This window comes from Lissotriton vulgaris, chromosome 9 (genome assembly GCF_964263255.1).
Source record: "Lissotriton vulgaris chromosome 9, aLisVul1.2, whole genome shotgun sequence".
NCBI lineage: Eukaryota > Metazoa > Chordata > Amphibia > Caudata > Salamandridae > Lissotriton > Lissotriton vulgaris.
In genome coordinates this window covers 285343493-285363673 of record NC_141697.1, presented here as the reverse complement: position 1 = coordinate 285363673, position 20181 = coordinate 285343493, and the positions used below count along the sequence as shown (strand labels likewise).

The window sequence follows — 20181 nt, the reverse complement described above, 5'->3', positions numbered from 1 at the left end:
TGAACAAACTTTGGCGAGTCGGGATTTAATGGTGCTGTTGATTTGCTCTACAATCCCCGAAGCTTCTGGTCGATAACTACAGTGGAGCTTCTGGTCTATACTTACGGCTGAACAAAGCATCTTCACTATTTCGCTGTTGAAATGAGTTCCTCTATCTGATTCCAAAGAGGCCGGCACCCCAAACCTCGGGATCAGTTCTCTAAGTAACAATTTTGCTACTGTAAGTGTGTCGCACCTACGTGTGGGGTAAGCCTCAACCCATCTAGAAAATATACAGACAATCACTAGGACGTATCTGAGTCGATTGCACTTGGGCATTTCAATAAAATCCAGTTGCATTCTATTGAAAGGCCCCCCCAGACCTCCCTATGTGGCTCAATGTGACTGGTGTTCTCTTTCCTACATTCAGTTGTTGACAGATTACACAACGCTGACATACTGCTTCTGCCGCTACTCTAAACTTCGGGTTGTACCACGTTTGTCTGAATACCCTTACCATGGCATCTCTACCTATGTGTGCTGGTCCATGCAATCTCCTCGCCATTGGACTAACGAGTTTGTTTGGTAAAACTGCTCTCCCATCTGCAGAGATTCAAAAATCCATCTCACTCTTGGTACAACCAGCTGTCTCCCATGCCTTTTTCTCAAAATCAGGTGCATTCTCTTGGATACATTTCAATTCATCCCACGTGTCTACAGTTTCTAACAACATAGTCAATTCAGTCCTTTCCTGTATTCCCCCCACTTCTACCTCGGTGAGAGAATACCCCTGTTCCGCACAGTAACGTGCGACTTCATCCGCAAACCTGTTACCTTGCGACACAAAATCTGTGTTTTTTGTGTGCGCGGTACATTTAACAACTGCAATAGCTGCTGGACCTTGCAATGCTTCTAGCAATAATCTCACAAACTCTCCATTCCTAATAGGAGAGCCTGAGGAGGTCATGTAACCTCTTTGAGACCATAACTGCCCATAGTCATGAACTACCCCGAAACCATACTGGCTATCGGTGTATATGGTGACTCGAATTTTATTGCCTGCCAAACAGGCACGGGTCAAAGCAATGATTTCAGCTACCTGAGCGGAGTGTACTCCTTCCAGGCAGGCAGCTTCCACAACTCCGGTAATGGTACAAACGGCATAAGCTGCTCTCAGCTGACCAATATCGTCTCTTACGCATGAGCCATCTACAAAGAATATTTCATCGGGGTCAGTCAATGGCTCATCTACGATATCTGGTCTCGGTTTGGTGCATAGTTCAGTCACATCAAGGCAGTCATGAGCTGTACAAACTTCATCATCAATATCATTTGGAAGTGGCATCAAAGTGGCAGGATTCAAAACAGAGCATCTCTTTAGGGTCACGTTCTCGGCAGCCAAAATGACTTGCTCATAGCGAGTGAGCCTGCTATTCGTCAGATGCTGTGTCTTGGTCCTGGTCATTAACAATTCTACAGAATGCGGTACATACACCACTAACTGATGTCCCATGACTACATTCTCACACCTCTCAATGCTGACACCCGTTGCAGCAACGGTTTGAGACATCCGGGCAACGCTGCGGCTACTGGATCTAAGGTAGCCGAGAAGTATGCGACTGGTCTACGGGCATTTCCGTGTATCTGAGCCAAAGCTGACAAAGCACAACCTTCTCTTTCACAGCAATAAAGCAAGAATGGTTTCTCGTAATCAGGCATTCCCAAAGCCGGGGCACGACACAAGTCCTCCCTCAGCTGCAAAAACGCCATCAAACAATCCTTGTCCCATGGTACCGGATCACTCACCCCCTTGTGCGTCAGTTTTTGTAAAGGTTTTGCCTTCAGTGAAAAGTTGGCTATCCACTGCCGGCAATAACCGACCATGCCTAGAAACATCCTGACTTCTCTTTGTGTTGTGGGCGCACTCATTTTCATGATCGCCTCTATTCTGTCTGGAGACACCTTCCGTTTTCCCTTTTCAATCCTGTGGCCCAAGTATTGCACTTCTGTCAAACAGTACTGCAATTTACTTGGAGACACCTTGTGTCCGTTCTCGGCCAAGTGATTTAGTAAGGTGATGGTGTCTATTTTGCAAGCTTCCTCAGTTTCTGACGCCACAAGTAGGTCGTCTATGTACTGGACCAGAACCGAGTTCATGGGCAGTACTAGACTTTCAAGATTTTTCTTCAGCAACTGGTTAAAAATCGATGGGCTTTCTGTATACCCCTGGGGAATACGACACCATGTTAAAACACGATTTTCCAGCTTAAAAGCGAAAAGATATTGGCTTTCCTCATCTAAGGGGATTGAAAAGAAGGCCTGGCACAGGTCTATCACCGTGAACCATTCAGCTTGGAATGGTATCTGGAACAGTATCACTGATGGATTCGGTACCACTGGACAACATGAAACAACTATATTATTAATCTTTCGAAGATCCTGCACTATTCTATATTTCCCACTAGGCTTCTGCAAACCCATAATCGGGGAGTTACATGGACTTCCCACGATCTCCTTCAGTATTCCCTGTTTAATCATAGATTCGATCACAGGCTTTATTCCTGCATTCGTCTCCGGGGTCAACTTGTATTGGGGTGTTCTTGGATACTCGGCATTTGGTTTTACCATGATCTTTACTGGCTCTACCCCTTTGATCAGTCCTATTTCTTCTCCAGTGAAATCCCACACCTCAGGTGACACCGCACCTCTCAAGTCCCATGGGAGCTCCTCCACCGTTAAGGTAGGGTATAGCTCCACACATACCTGTGAGTTTGCAACCTTAAAATCAGCATCATCATCGTTAGTCTGCACTTCTACTCCTTGAGGTGTGCAATATATTGTACAATTTAGTTTACATAACAGATCTCTTCCTAGCAGACACACAGGACTGGAATCACAAATCACAAACTGGTGCTCATCACTGTATTTCCCTATTTTCACCGACACTGGTTCTGTCAGAGGATTTGTCATTCTCCTATTTGCGACGCCTACCACCTGGATCGTCTCTCCCGACATTGGCAGACCTGGGACCACCGCCGATCTTAGAGTGGATCGAGTGGCCCCCGTGTCCACCAAAAAGGTCGTAGGACATCCTGCCACCTCAGCCTCCACATATGGCCCTCTCTGGTCTACCTCCAGGGCTGCTCCTAGGGTACAGTCTTCTTCTCTATTCACTCGTTGTCCCGTAAGGGGATCAACGTAGTAGCATTCCTCTCCCCCTACGAACAGTGGCAGTTGTCTATAGGTTTTCCCTCCATTTGCAATACGAGGCGGTTGAGGGAACTGAGCTTGAGGAGTCTGAGTCCCCCCTTTGATAAACTTTCCCTTCGGTATCGCTGTTCCCTTCACCAGACTGTTCTGAACATCGTCCTCCTCCGGTTCTAATTCCCCCGTCTCGACATTATAGGGACACTCGCGTTTCCAATGTCCCACCTCGTTACACTGGTGGCACCTCGTCGTCTTTTTCAGTGTCGCGATATCTACCCTAGGTCTCTGCCTTTCCTCATCGTCTTTACTTTGATTATTCTGCTTTTTCCCTAGAGTTCCGGTTCCCTGTTGTCGCTGTCCACCCTTTCCAGCTGACTGCATCTGTACCAACATCAGCTTCTCCTTAAGTTTCTTTGCTTTCGAGTCTATTTCATCGCTGCAGTACCTTGCATACCTCAGGATTTCATCTAAGGGTTTGTTTTGCCAACAAATCAAATGCTGTTGAATCATTAAGCTAATGTCAGGTCTCAACCCTAGAACGAATTTTGACACAAAGTGTCCTATGTCTTTAGGATCCATTACGTCCAACCCACTGTACTGTTTGAATGCTTTCAACAATCTCTCATAATACTCGTGAACGGTCTCTTTAGGTTCCTGGGTGGTTCGATCTATTTTAACCCAATCTATGTCCTGTAACGGCACTTTCTCTTTCAACCATGCCATTACCCTCTCGTACTTCTCCATGACTTTCTCTGACGGCCCATTCGTCAGGGCATCCCTATCCGGTTCACAGATGGGCCATTCAACACTGAGCTTACATGCCGTCCACAAATCCCCTGGTACTACAATGTCAAACAGGGTGTTCAAATCAACCCACAGCACTTTAGAGATCTTCACGAACCTCTCTACCTGTTTGTACCACTCTACGGGATTTTTCCTTAGCTTAGGGAAGGAATTAGTAAATGCCGCTAAATCCCCCCTACTCCAGGGCACATGCACGTAGTTTCCATTCGCGATTTCTCGCAAAGGGAAAGCTTCCATCCGCGGTGGCCCTCCCTCTGGGGACATCCCAATTGTACTCCTCCTGACGGTTCCCCTCTTGGACCATCTTTCCTCCCATTTATCCAAATCCCTCCACGTTCTTATACCCAGGATCAGTTCCTTTATGTGTATTTTCAGCCCAATCGTCCTCCGTTCATCTAGGTCCTGATCTGTGCAATTCAGCCTATGGTTACCTTGTAAGGCTTTAGTTCTTGATAAGTCTATCATATACCTGGTTGCCAACTCAGATAGTTTTTCATGGACTGACCTCGCCTTCCGAGTAACATCCTTTGCCATAAACAGTACATCATCTTGTTCGTAAAGGTCAATCCTTTCCATTGGCAGTGTGCCGTCTATTATTTCCTCTAGATCTGATTTTAGACTGATTACATCGAGTCTTTTTGCCTTTACCTCAGCTCTCAGTATCTCACCCCTAGGTGGTCCGTTCACATCCCTCTCGTCCCAACTCCGAGTCCTACGTCTAGGCACAGGTGAGCTATGAGGAGTCCTCCTTGATTCACTTTGTTCCCACCTTTCTAAATCCCAAGCTTTTCCATCTTCCCTAGGTGTATGGTGAAACAATGTCCTATTTCCCACCACTCCGTTCTGACTCTTCGGCTCTGACTCTCTAGATGCAAGATAGGATCCCCCGTTACGTTCTAGATCACCGCAAGTCGCTTGCTGTCTGGTGTCACTCAGTAAACGATAAGGTCCCTCACAGCTCTCCATGTTTCCGCGATCCCGTCCGTGATCACCGGACACATGGTGAGACCTCTCGCGACTCCCCATACTCCTGTGACTCCAATGTTGCACATTTTCGCCCGGTGCATGGTGAGTGCACCTGTAACTATTTCGGTACTCCTGTGTTCTTCGTTCTCCCTCACTAAGGCTGTGGCGAGGCACCCCCCCACATCCTGCGCTCTTGTCTTCACACATCTGTCCATTGCCACTGATGATACGGCAAGTATCTCTTCTACTTTCTTGACTCCCTCCCTCCCACTCCGGACTGCTTTCGCCAGCCCCGCAGTGAGAGAGGATCCTGTTATCTTGGCCTCTCCATTCGGCTTCCGTTTCTATTCTTTTATTCTGTGTCTCTACAGCAGCATTCCATTCCTTCAAGTACTCTCTTAACTCTTTAAAGGATTTCGGTTTTGGTCCCCTCAAATCCATCTGTCCTCTCTGACCCCCCCGCTCTATTAAGGGATCCGTTTCTGTCTCCAATGGGGTACTCCGACCCCTTGGTCCTAGCAACTGCCTTTGGGAATTAATCGTATTGTTCCTACTTTCCATCTCTGCTCTTTCCCTGTTCCAACGTGCCTGTTCCTCCTCCTGTGCTCTCTCTGGGTTGTAGATGGACACTACAGGGCCTATGGTAACAGGTACTTGTAGAGCGTCCAGCAGTTGATACGACCTTGCACACTCCGTTTCTGGCACCTTCTGTACCACGAATCTTCCTACTACTCTCTGTACTGGACTAGGTTGAGGTATTTCCTCACCTTTCTTGGGTTCCCACTCTGATATGGGGAGCGGTCTATATTCCCCCTTCCTAGCCCCGTCCCCCTGCTGTAGTTCTGGACGTTCGGCTTCTGTATTGTACGGAGGTGGTCTGTCTGATAATAGCCTATCTATCAGACTATCATCCGTCTCGCTCTCCTCATCCTCTTCTGGAGGTTTCTTTTCTCCCGTAACCTCTAGCATTGGGTACAGCTTGTCTGCGTCTATTCTCTGTACTCTCCACTTTTTAGCCTCATCATCCCATTTAGCATCCTGCACTGCTCTTACCGATCGTCTCACTCTTTCTTGGCGCCTGTTCAGGCTCCGATCGTATGCCGCCCTGAACCATGCATTGAGGGCTTCGAACTGTGTTGGTCTGGGTAGAGGTCTCGTTGCGAGCATTACCGCTTTCAGCTGATTCAATGCTTCTAACCTAAACGTCCCGTATCTCGGGAACGTCAGTTCCTCGTTTCCCTCTGTTAACTTGCTCCACTCGGAGATCCACAGTATCGAGTGTAACCCTACATTCACAGCCATATAATAAGCTGGTGTGCCCTCCGGTGGGGCCTCTTCCCCCGCATATGAGTTCCCTCTGTCTCTCTTAAAGATCGCCCTTAGACATTTAAAACACTTCATTTTCAAAACTCTACGATTTCCTTAATTCCCTTCCTTATTTACTTTCCGATGTCGAACCACCAATCTCTGCGCGGTTCTCGCTGACCAGCCTATCCTAGCGCGGTTCTCGCTGACCAGCCTATCCCAGCGTGGCTCTACACCAACCAGCCAATCTCAGCGCGACTCGCTCTGACGTCACTCTTCCCCTTTGCAGCAGCTCCCCTCCTTTCTCAGCTCGTCTCCCGGTCTTGCATGCGTCCCATTCATACACCGAAAAATGACTACTTCCGACCAAGCGATCACTTTTCTTGACTGTACGTCCACAGTCTAACTGTAATTGTCACCTCAACTGACGAGACGTCTTTCACTAACGTTCAGACGCTCGCCTTAACTGATAGGTTACTTACACACAGTAAACGTCCGACCAGCGTCCGTTACTCATACACTCACTCTGACATTCCCCCTATCACGGTCCTACGGGCGATCAATGGTACCTCATGACCCCCTTCACAACGGTAGACAATTACTCTGGATGTCCGATACACCCGAACCACTCAAGCCCTTCTCTGGACTTAAGATTTTCACCGGTTGCGCGCGCTCACAACCGTCTCACACTCACACTACAGACATTCAACTCCGCTTGACATTACAACACAGGTACAACACAAAACACCGCAATCTGGCAACGCATGACCCTTATACTCACTCTCGACCGACTCTGCTGCTTTTTCTCTCTCGCACCATCGACACCTTCTTCGGCAGGTAGTTCTTCTTCTGGTCGTCGATGACTAGGGGCCTTGGGGTAATCTAGACCTAACCTAGGTCGCCTTCCTCAAGAAGGCAACCATCCTCTGCTACCAACTGCGGGAAATGAGATTTTGATCTCTTATCTGATCATCTAGATACCCATCTCATCTGTCCCTTTTTGGATCGGTTATTAACTGTCATTGAGTAAAAGGCAAACCCACATAGGTTAAATCAACCCCATAGACTGACGCAACTCTAAAGAACCACTTACAACTGTAAAAGTTTAAAGGTTTATTATAAAACCAAAATCAATTGCAAGTACAAGCACCTCAATATAAGGTTCAGCAGGTATACAGGTACAAGAAGGAACATGAATTCCCTAAGAAATCTCAGTCTACAGAAGAAAACAATCAAAACTAATTCAAAAATCAACAGGTTGAATATCATTGACACAAAGTGGAGCTGAAGCGTCATTTACGGAAAAGAATGAAACAGGTTAAACTGTCCCTACTCTATGCTAGATGACATCCCTACTCAGCAAGTTCTTTACCTAAAAAAAGGTGTCAGCCGTTTGACTCCCGAAGAAGTTCAAACTCTCTTAATCTAAGATGGAAACCTATGTCGCATAGCAGTACCCTTTCTGCCTACCCATCCGCTCTCTAAGGGTCCTCAGGCCATCTGCTCTGCCTCTTCCCCGGGGTGCTGTCCCTAATACAGAATCACAATATGGGTGGAACGCCCCTTCGAGACGCCCACCACGTACACATTCCACGTGGTCCTGCTTCTGGTTTTTTCCATAGTTTCGTTTCTTTGAATCGTCTGTTAAGTTGACCTTGCTTCCCAGGCGCCGTCTCCATCGTGCTGGTACCCCCATGACATTCCGGTCGACTCCTCCGGAACAGAGCCTATCTCCTCAAACAGAGCTCTATTCATTACATTTGTGATTGGTACCCCCCTCGCACCTGGAAACAGACACTTCGAAACAGGGCCCCAAATACCAAGCGTCCCTTATCTCACTAGGCCATAAAACTTCGACCAGCATTGGCAATTTAATTTAACGAGACTTTTGACTCTTGGCTCGCACGTGCAGATCAAAGCTCTCCCCTATCTCTCCCAGCCCACTAAATTATATGCAGTGGAATACACTTTGTGAACTCTTACTTCGTTAGCTTAAAATAACATGCGAACACACCACTCTATAATTATACAAGACTCTTCTATAGGGTATGACTTTTAACACACACATATATATATAATAAGCAAATCATTGAATAATATCAAATCCGTGTTACATGAAAGATACAATGGTACTCTTTCGTTCTTACACAGTGCTAGGTGGTCTGCACGTTTCTTCATTTTACATTTCATCTCCTTCTCCGTTTAATAATTGCATACATGAATTCTGTTTAGCACGTTCTAATGTTCCTAAGTATTTTCACACATTTCTACATTAGCCCACCATATATACGGGCCTTTCTAATTCTATTACACACTCTAGAGTAAATACAGATACATTTCTCATTTCTTAAGTGACATAGGCTAACTTTACGCTACAGGCTTGTGAATATGATGCAGACATAATTTTCATTCAAATTGCGCTCTCTCACCTGCACCTGTTGTGCCGGAGGCTCTAAACGAGACTTACAATATTTTAAATGATACTCGGATATTTACCCTAAGCACATCTAATGATTGTGAGTAATATGATAGTGGTTGTGAGCTGCAGAAACGATAAATTATCTGCCCTCATGCTTTCCGAACTCTTTGCAGCCCCTTCGTTTTGTATCCTGGCAGATCGTTACCGTACATATGTGCATTGTCTAAAGTACTTTCATGAGAGTACGATTTTATGTGAACAACAGAATACTGTTTTTAGTAACTTTGGTGTAATGGTGCCTCACTACATTCTTGTTTGTTTCAACTTTATTTTAGCTAATATAGCCATAAAAGCAGGAAGTACAGAAAAAAAAACATTTACAGACAATATATACAGTGCCCTTTGCCAACAAATAGTCACATAAACAGGTTACAATTAATATAATGGGGCAAGTAACAATTGATCCATATCAATAATTTTACAATACTATGTTAAAATCAGATCTCACTTTATAATTTAAATAAAAAGTTATATTCCATAATTTAAAAGCCAGATTAAAAAAACAGAGTTTAAAATCTTTAAAAACCACATTTAGAAAGTGAACTCAGTGCATTCTATACTACTTATACAGGTTAGAGAAGACTACGGACCCCATTACTGCATTACAGCTTGTAGACAAGCTTTTTTCTAATGAGGTACACGTTAAATAAAAACCTACTTGTGCAAAACACTACCAGTTGTTAGGTATTAGACTTGATTATACGCTCTGCCTCTTTATATGACCTAACGCCCATATTATTGCAGAGGGGTCTCATCTAACGGTTCCTAGGTGACTTGTAGACCGGACAAAAAAACAGTAAATGGACATCGTCTTCCTTTGCCTTTTGGGAGCAGAGGATACAAAGGCCATTATCCTTTTTACCCCCCCGCCCCCATCTGCATGTGTTAGCATTCGTCTGAAGCACTACATATCTACATTGCAAGTATAACGTTTTTGCTAGTGGTGGTCCTATCTCATCCATGAATGGTTCAAATACAGCATTATCCTCTACAATCAAGAATTTCTGGGTCAATGTGCCTCACTACATTCATCAGAGTGTCCATTCTCATCTCAGGAGTTCAGTGTGCCTACTATTACCACATTCGAATTTAGGTGTACCTTTGAGCCAAAGAACGTGGTGGTACAAGGTTGTCTTTCCTTATTTAGCAGATGCTTTGTTCAAGCACACAGATCTGTTTTATTGTGCTTTTTTTACAAGGGGGAATCGGACATTCAGATTCACAAATGTTAGAGCGCAGGGGGTAACGAGTAGTAAAATGAAGACCGCGTGTAGATTGATGTAGGAAATTGGGTAACTAGTTGAGGGGGGTGGAACCCTACTCAATCAGCAGCCCCAATGCTTGTCCGGGTGAAACACAAGCAAACTCCAATTTAACCTCTGCTCAACCCTCTGGTAGGTTGGCACTAAGGCACTCAAGCTTAACTTAAGTTTTATAAAAAATAAAGCATTAGGAAGCAAAAAGCGCCAACCATGGTTAACTGGCTGCAAGACATTAGGTCCAAGTCACAAGTTCAGACTGACTGTGATGAAACACCGCCCGGATACAGGACTGAGTTCAGTCTGCTGGAAAGTACCTTGTGGCCTGGGACTTGGGATGCAGAGTCCTTGCTTCGTGCTGTGTGGGCCGGCAATGTGGCAGAGTCAACGAGCTGTTGATGGAACTTGCAATGGAAGGTCCTGTGATATCGACGAACCCAGCATGGTTTGCAAGGGCTTGCACTGGAATGCATCACCATCAAAGACGAGCTGCATTGCACTGGGCCGGATTCGATGACGAGCTACATCGCACAGCATTGAGATTTGAGGAGTTGTGCCAAAGAAGCCTGTTATATCCCTGTGACTTGAAAAGGGGGGCAGCCGACTGACCCTTAGAGATTCCTTAGGGTCCTGGCAGACTGGAGTCAGCATGGCATCTCTCAGCAGCAGAAGAGTCTTGGTGCAGGAACAGCATGCCTTGGGCAGCAAAGCAGTCATTGGGCAGCAGGTAAGTCAGCAGAGCAGACTTCACAGCAGGGCAGTGTTTCTTCCTGGCAGACCCCACAGGTCCATAGATCATCTGGAGAGTTGGGTCTGAGGGTCCACTATTTATACCTGGTGCCCACTTTGAAGTAGGAGAATGTTCAAGAGCCCTCCCCTACAGAGTTGTCTGGATTTCCCTTCCTCCCTGACTTGGCCCCAGCTTGTCCGTGGGCACAAAATACTGGTGTGAAACCCTTTGTGAGTGTGCTGAGTCAGAGTCTTTTTGGTGGGCAAGTGTCGTAGGTGACAGATCCACCCCATCATCCTGACAGAGATGGCCCTTGCTGACAACACCTAGTCCCCCTTTGTTTCACTGTCTGGGAGCAATACACAAACACCAACTGCCAGCTGCACATAGTCATGTGACCCAGGATACAGACTGCAGGCACCAAGAAAATGTGCACTTTCTAAAACTGGCATTTTCAGAATTGTGAATTCAAATCCATTAAAGCGGGTTTAAATTACAGTTCTTCAAACACCAAACTTGTCTTTCCTACCTGCTCATTTTATGGAAAAATCAGGCCTTTCAGTAGTGAAAATGATTTTAAGAGTTTTTCACTACCAGGACTTGTAAAAACGTAAAAGTCCATATCCTAGTTTTTGAATACATAGCACCCTGTCCTCTAGGCTGTGTAGAGCCTACCCTAGATGTAACTTACATGTATTAACAAGCATTTACAATGCAATGGTTTCGCCTTTGGAAAAATGTTGAGCTATTGGCATTGTAAATGACAAAATTTGTATTTATGTGTTGGTTTTGAAAACAGATAAATAAATGGCATTGTCATTTACATTGCCATTAGCTTAATCCCTCACAAATGTGAGACCTATTGTACCCTACGGACGAGCTCAGCAGACAGCAATTACTAACACACACACCCAGAGCCACACAAACACACCCAGAGCTAGCCACACACTCACACCCAGAGCCAGCCACACACACACACCCAGAGCCAGCCACACACACACATTTCTGCAGGGAGGGTGAATATGCAGTGCTGCAGAGGAGGCCACAGTGTGCAATGCTGCAGAGGAGAAGACAGTGTGCAGTGCTGCAGAGGAGGCCACAGTGTGCAGTGTTGCAGAGGAGGAGACAGTGTGCAGTGCTGCAGAGGAGGCCACAGTGTGCAGTGCTGCAGAGGAGGAGACAGTGTGCAGTGCTGCAGAGGAGGCCACAGTGTGCAGTGCTGCAGAGGAGGCCACAGTGTGCAGTGCTGCAGAGGAGGCCACAGTGTGCAGTGCTGTAATTAGAGTCGGTTTGGGCAGTGATGTAATGATTATCACCTTGCAGTGTTGCCCTCTGGTGCAGTGCTGCTGAGGGGGGTACTGTTTGTAGTGTGGTAATGAGGATTATTCTGTGCATTTCTCCATTAAGTGCTTCTTTATGTAGTACTGCACAGAGGGCTGTTCTGTGCAGCCCTGCAGTGAGGGTCCGCTCTACAGTGAGGTCTCTCCAGTGCAGTAATAATGGCGGTCCCTCTGTGCAGTGCTGCTGTGGGGGTGTCTTGGTATACTGGAGGGATGCTGTTCAGCCCTGCAGTGAGGGTCAGGCTCTACAGTTCTGCAGTGAGGTCTCTCCAGTGCAGTAACAATGACTGTCACTCTGTGCAGTGCTACGGTGAGGGTGTCTTGGTATACTCGAGGGACGATGTGCAGCCCTGCAGTGAGGGTCAGACTCTACAGTTCTGCAGTGAGGCCTCTCCAGTGCAGTAACAATGACTGTCACTCTGTGCAGTGCTGCTGTGAGGGTGTCTTGGTATACTGGAGGGACGCTGTTCAGCCCTGCAGTGAGGGCCAGGCTCTACAGTGCTGCAGTGAGGTCTCTCTAATGCTGCAGTGAGATCCCTGTCGAGTGATGCAGTGAGGGCATAGTCTGCAGTGCTGCACTGAGTCAGTGCCACCATGTGCATTTCTACAGTGACAGCCACTCTGTGCATACAGGCCAACATTTTAGAGGAGGGAGGTGGGAGAGTCTAAAAACACAATCGGGAGCATGGATTTACCCCTTTCACTTCTATTGAAACACATGCTGTTCAGGCGGGAGACAGCCTAAAGAAAAGCATTTTTTTGCTCCAAAAATCGATAGCATCCCGCCGGAATCTGGCCCACGAGCTTGCATGCTCTGTGTAGAGCTGCACCGTGTTACCCCGTAGAGTTCTGAGGGTTAATGTGCAGTGCTGCTGTTAGGATCACACTGCCCGAGTACTGCAGTGAAAATGACTCAGTGCAGTGCAACAGTGCAGCAGTGATGTTGTCTGCGTGATGTGCAGCGCTGTCTGTTTCACGTTGAATGTTCCTCTGTCCCCTTCAGAAATAGCCTGAGACCTTGTATGTTGTGAAGAATGATGGGCAGAGGCCAGACTGAAGGAAAGGAGTGTTCGGGTTCCAAATTAGAGTGAAGTGTGTCCCTTTATTTCTTGTCTTTCCTTCTCCTAGTGCAGGAATGGATAAGTCACTGAAGGTTGGAACAAGGGCGGGGGAAGAGTGGCTGGCTGTGCCCGGCCGGACGGCGGAGCAAAACCCGGCCGCCAGGCGGAGCACAAGGGCGGGGGAAGAGTACAGGAAAGGCTAATAACTTCAGAAACACAGATTCCGAAAAAAGAACGTAAATAAACGAACATAGACCTATGCTGTCCCTGAGATGGAATTAAGAGTACAGCACTAATGCAATCTCCAAACAAACGAACAGCCAGGGAAGTAACCGCCGACAATAGCAGTCACACGGAGCACGGACAGCGGGAGGGGGGGCGGGAACGGACAGCGGGGGGGGGGGCGGGAACGGGCACACGAACAGCAGGAGGGGGGGCAGGAACTGGCACACGGACAGCAGGAGGGGGGGGGGCGGGAACAGAGAGCGGGACATCGCGCAACCAACCCCTGAAAACGACACTTTTAAAATGGCGAAAACAAAACTTGAAAAAATAAATAAATAAACAACTGCCCACCACCGCATGACGATCGCAAAGGGGAGGGATGAGAAAAACATCGCCGGAACGCCCACTAATCGCCACGAACGATGACAGACAGATCTCACTTCCAATGGCTAGCCTCCATTTATGGAGCTAGCCAATGGAAGTGAGAGGCGTGACAAAGGCACCATACTCTTCACAAAAGTTTTCGCCTGCGCGAGCGCTGCTGCGCAGCGGACGCCGGGCGAAACCTAAAAATTAAGGTTTAGGCCTGGCAAAAGGTTTATTTTGCCAGGTCGGAATGGCAGTTTAAAACAGCACGCACAGGCTGCAATGTGGGCCTGAGACATGTGTAATAGGCTGCTTAAGTGGGTTGCACAATAAGCGCTAGAGGCACACTAGTAACATTTAATTTACAGACCCTCAATACATGTAGTACCACTTTGCTAGGGATATAAAATTACATTAAATGTGCCAGTGGGGTGGAAGGCAATTTTAACATGTTTAAAGGAGAGACCACAAACACTTTACCAAAAATTATCAGTGGTAAGGTGTGCAGAGTCCTAAGGTCAGCAAAACAATGTCAGCAAAAATAGGATGATTGAGGGCAGAACGTTTGGTAAAACAGAGCCAAAAATGTCCGGCCTAACAATTTTGGCCAATGTCCTTGAGTATCCAGACAAGAGATACAGTGCACCGTTTTACTTTTTCATCTCAATATTATCACAGTTGCTGATTTATTATGTGGGAAAAAGCCCCATTTATTTCTCAACCTTATTTCACCTATATCATACAGATATGTTTTCTTACACTGTTGTACTTTTGTTTTCTTTTTACCTACAGAGCACCCGAGTCGCATTAGACCATCTGGAGTCTGTCCCTGAGAAGCTGAGCCTATTGGAAGATGTAAAAGGCCTTGGTGTGAGTTGGATGGGCTTTTTCTGTAGAATACATAATACAGCGCATTATTTACATTATTTCTTTTACATGTTAAACATTTGTCACAGTCCGATTCAGGTGTCGGATCCATTTATCCCCAAATGCTGCAAAATAAGAGAAATAGCAGGTACTCACATACCTTCTTGGGTTCATATCTGAAAAAGTCATCCCTAATTATTGGGCACCCCAGTCTCCACATCACCACCTGATCTAAGTTATTTGTATTTTCTTACCTTAATAATTGCTTCCATCTTTAGATGGTGTCACACATCAAAAGGTGCACTGTGCTGAGCTTTGTATAGTATTGTAAATGCATCAATAAATGAATGAAAAGTGACATTAAAGGATATTGTAGCAACTATTTGAGTTGAAAACAAAACAGCACAACAGTGAGTATCTTGACCGTTTCAGCCTATTGAGGCATTGCAGCTGACGCGCAGAACACTTTGTTGTCTCCCCTATTGTGTACTTTAGTGAAGCAGTAAAACATGAGACCCTTCCTTTTCATATAATTATTTCTAATCTGCCAGGGCTATCTCTCAGGCCGAAGTTTAAAGGTTTTAATCCCTGATCACTAGCCATCACATTCATACAGCCTCCTCCTCATTAGTTAATCAAGCTATCAGTAGATTTGTCGAGTGCTTCTTGTCACCCATAAGGGTATCTTGGTGCTGGCGGGGTCCAGTCGATTAGCCTAATAGCCAGGTTTTCAGTGACTTTCGAAACTCTGGAAGAGATGGGACGGTTCGTAGAAGAAAGTGTAGCTAATTTCATGTCTTCACCTCTAGGTAGGAGAAGAAGCAACTGCAGCATTTGCTACGTCGGTCCGGATGGGTGAGGATTAGAGCAAGGGACACAGAGATGTCTGGTCGTTGGCTGATGTTAGTTCAGGTGGGTTCAAGTTGGCGGGTCCACAGTTGTTGAGGATCTTGTATGCATGGATCAGGAGCTTGAACTGGCAAATTTTCTCTACGAGGAGCCAGTTGAGTTCCCTGAGGTAGGGGGTGATGTTGGTTTGTCTAGGGAGATCCAGGACAAGTCTGGCTATGGCATTCTTTATGGTCTGTAGTCATCGGAAGAGATGAGCTGTGATCTCTGCGTAAAGACTGTTGCTGTAGTCCATTTGGCTGGAAATGAGGGCCCTGACAACGGTGCATCTTGAGCTCTGGGGTAGCCATTTGAATATCTTACGAAGCATGCAGAGGATGAAGGAGGAGGAGACGGAGTTGACCTGAGTCATCATGGTTAGCTTATTGTCCAGAATGATGCCTAAGTTCCTAGCGTGGTTAGTGCTGGTAGGAGTAGGTCTGAGTTTTAAGGGCCAAAAGGATGTGTCCCTTTGGGAGGTTTTGTTTCAGAAAATCAGTACCTTTGTCTTGCCCATGTTGAGCTTCAGGCAGTTTTCCTTCATGCGTTTGGAGACGTGTGTCAGGCAGTTGTGGAAACTGGTCAAGTGAGCTTACTTGCTTATTTCTCACCCATCCAGATGCACGCCCAGCCTAGCTTTGATAGTTGCAATAGCCTGGTGACAGAACTGAATGATCGTTTAGAATTCTTATTATCATTATGCTTTGTTGAGCAATGTGGTATAACCTAATGAGAACTTTTCTGAGGTGCAGGTGGCCTTTGAAGATATGAGAAGGGACGAAGCAGTTAGTCACCTGTGAGGCTCCCTAATGACACGTCTAACACTTCTTCAATCCTTCAGTCTTTAAGACCAAACCCAGTCTTCTCAAAAGTCAGTCAATTTCTGGTGTTGATGAATGAGTCCACTTTGTGTTGGAAACTTTAACATCTGCTACTCCATGGAGAAGTGTTTGAGAACAGTGCCACTGAAGAGCTACTTTATTGTGATTTAGAAGTTGCGGGCACATCCACTTTCCTGAGCAATTTTTGTTGCCACATTTGATTGATTCAACAACATTTGCTTGTGTATTATCATACACCCAGTACTGCTACCCTAACAAGTCTCTGTAGACTTTAGGTAAAATCCCTACTTTAGATTCTGAAAATTGCATAAAATACCGGTTTCAGAAACAGAAACCCACTCTCACTATTTAGAAGTGGCAAATAGCTATCATTAGGATTACTTGTGAAATATCCTGTTTGTGCCATGCTAGCTTGTCGCCCGATATCCTAAAGACAGACACCAATGTGTTGAAAAGGGGTGGGTTAAAAAAATTGGAGGACATGGTGTGTTTCGCTCAACTCTACCTTGAGCTCATAAGTGAGATGTTCCACCCTTTGAAGATGGAGAAATTGTTTTATAAAAATGGATATGTCCACAGTGGTCAAATCTGTGAAAAGCAGGCAAGCTATTGCCTTTAAATGACTGTGTGGCTTCAGAGACCACGTATAACCCTTAACTTTTGTCACATTTCCACCTGCTTATAGGAAGTACTTCAGGTCTCATTGGATTAAGAGCATTTCTTGTCTTTATCTTTTCATTAATATGGTCTTTGTCAACTGGTCATTTGGAGGATGGTCAGCAAGGGAGTGGACAGTCAGTGGCATGTCTTTGTCACATATGCAATATGGGAGTGTGGTGGTAGTGTTTCTCAAGATGAGAAAACGTCCGCACATATAAGCAATACAATTCTCTAAGCACGTATACGTGTAATGTCAATTATATACAATTCTTTATGTAAGGTGCTCTGTTGTCCTGTCAAACACCCACCACCAGGAGTGTTGAATTAGCAAAAAATGTTTTTGCTAATATTAAGTACCAAAGAGAAAACAGGCATTGTCAAGCACTCTCACAAAATATGTAATGATCCAAATGATTATTGTCATCAATCACAAGTTTCAAGATTAAAGTTCATTGATAGGAATTGGACTTCCAAAATACGGATCCAGACCAAGAGTTAGACTTCAAATCTTTATTTCATAAACATTAAAAATATTTCCAGCTTGTCCTGCCGACACGTGTTTCGTCTCGTGGAGACTTTTTCAAGGCTCGAAGTATAAAAAAGCTAAAATCAGTATTTACACAATATTCACTATACATATACAACATCATGGAAGAATATATACAAAGAAGTCCAACAAATACATGTATTGTCTGAAGGTGTATCACACCTTATAGAGAAACCACAAGAACATATGACTAGACTTTAACCTAGCCCTCTTAGAAAACAAACTTATGGGTGTGCCCAGAACAAGAAGCTGTAATGCCGCATCTCATCACCAGTGTTGTGTCCCTTTTGCTCACACAGCGGTCCTGTTCCTTGTAAATAGATTGTTCTCCAGGTCATCAATCTATATTGGATCTAAATGTAGAGTACCCTAAGATCTTTGCATTTTTCAAGAACCAAGTGTACGAGAATAGTTGAAATGTTCAAGGCCTGCAAGGAGCACGTGTCCTATTGGCCCTTAAACTGCAAACTAAATCCTTGAGCTAACTGCAGAACACATGAAGAATAGTACACAGCATACTGTTAGGATCAGCAGGTTTATGTTCCACTTTGGACCTGCACAGGCACCATTTAAGGTCACCCTATGTCTCGTGCGCTCCGGGTAGAGGAGGTGGGGGGGTCTGGCGGTGCCAGGCAGCTGTTTAAGATACTGCATATCTGTGTTTTTCTTGTTTCCACTTGCATCCGAAGGCGATCGGTGCCAAAAGAAACCACAACAGCTGACGCCGAGTTATTGTGTTTTGGCATCCACTCCTGCCCATTTACACTAAGAGTTCACATGACGTCTCTGTCGAGCAGCCCTCCTGTGATAAAGTCCTTAGTGTCTGCACGGGGTGAGAAGCTTACAGCAAAGCTGGCAGAACCTCGGCGTTTCCTTGGATGATGTTGTGAGCTGTCAAAGAAAACAACACGAGCCCAGTTTGGAGCAGCGTCCTGGCAGCGCCATATGCAGAACAAGGTTCACAGACTCCCTTCCAGCAGTTCATCATCCTCAGGGGCTTCTGGGGAAGATTTTGATAAAGGCATCATTTTTTTATTTTTAGCCGTTCCAAAGTTCATTCCTCATTCTGGGGCGCTCAGCCAACCCCCCCCCCCCCCCCCCCCCCCCCCAACTTGTCTGCAAGATATCATAATATTGCAAGCTGCATAAAAGTTTGCAGCGACGCTCATGTTGAGAGGTAACACTGAACGGTACCCATGTGGCCAATCAGCGTTGGTGCAGGAGGTCTGCATGATGTTTCATGATTCATGAAGTGATTCCTGACCTTTTGACCTCTGTTGACCCCACTGAATAATACGTGGAAATCGGGGACACCTACAGGTACTCTGCCTGTGGACATGTTCCAGTTACGATGAAAAGTGCAGGCATGCCTCCAATCCAATGCAAAAAGTGTAGTTACTTGGAGTCTATAAGTGCCTGACCATATAAAGCAGTGGATGGGAGAATGTGCAGCCTGGAGGGGCCTGTTGGCAAGTCTACCCCTGCACACACCCGTCGATCACTGAGCTGTTCGACCGTTTGCTCTCTGTGCCGAAGTGGATGATTTTCTAAAAATGTATAAGCAAGTCAAAATTATATTTGTTCAGTGCTTAATTTGTAAAATAGTAAGTGCCAGGGAACTTGCCAGGAGCCCAATGCAACCTCCACTACCCATTGCCCCTTCCAGAACTGCCATTTACAGTAACAACAGAACTAATCATCACACTCCTACAAGTCATGGCAATTAAGACTACTCCTGGCAGGGCCAGCCTGGGAACACAAACCAGGCCTGACAATTCAGGGGGAGGGAGGTGCTAGTGAGAATCACTGCTGGCCACCTTAGCACTGCTGACGCTTTTGTACAGGGGGTGGAAATTGCAGCACTTCTGCAAAACCGGCCCCCAGTAACAAAACTAGCCCCCACCTCTCGGAAACGGGCCCCCACCCTTCCGACTCACTGGGAAAGCACCCAGTGTCCTCTATGGCCAGTCAAGTCCGGCCCGGACTCCTGGCCCGCAAAGATATAAGAAGGGCTTTGAGGGCAGGTATTAGTCATTTTTAATATGCACTGAATTAATAAACAACTGGGGCCGTATTACACTAAAGGTGCATATTCATTATTTGCACCGGGCACACCTTCAAAAAGGTGCGCCCAGCACAAAAAATAACAAGCATTAGAAATGCAAGAGGGCTTGCATTTTTTTGAGTTAGAGGTATTGGCATAGTTCAACAGCTACCGGGCAGAAATTGCCACTTTGCAGGTGCTGAACAGAGCATTGCTACGTGAAAAGCCTGGAAGCCTAAAACGATGTTGATAGCCTACAAAATAAAAAGATAGATCATGATGACCAGGAGGAACAGCGGACGTATTGGAATGGCCAACGCAAGCAAACAATGTCTGAGAGAAATCACCTGGGCGTGACCCAAGCAGCAAAGGCGGGAGAATCAGACCAAATGCACCAATAAAAATCCTGTATTTCTAAATGGCACAACAACGAACAAATGGCAATTCATGGGCATGCCAAACGCCAATAGAGGAGATAACAACAGGTCTTGGAGACAGCGCATGCGCGCTGCCTAGGCTCGATCTAAAAATGTGCACTATTGCCATGAATGCGCTGCCCCCAGGGCAGCCACAAACTTACTGAGAAAAATTGATTGAGCAGCTCCTATGAAG

The 20181-nt window shown here is 45.9% G+C and overlaps 1 protein-coding gene across 1 annotated transcript in view; it reads left to right on the top strand.

Annotated features, from left to right (window-relative positions):
• The window catches only part of CEP128 (centrosomal protein 128), a 757252-nt gene that overhangs the window by 662129 nt on the left and 74942 nt on the right, over positions 1-20181 (top strand). The window contains exon 20 of the mRNA XM_086937589.1: positions 14514-14591. Within this exon, the coding sequence (XP_086793715.1) occupies positions 14514-14591 (78 nt within the window). The remainder of the gene's footprint in view (positions 1-14513; positions 14592-20181) is intronic.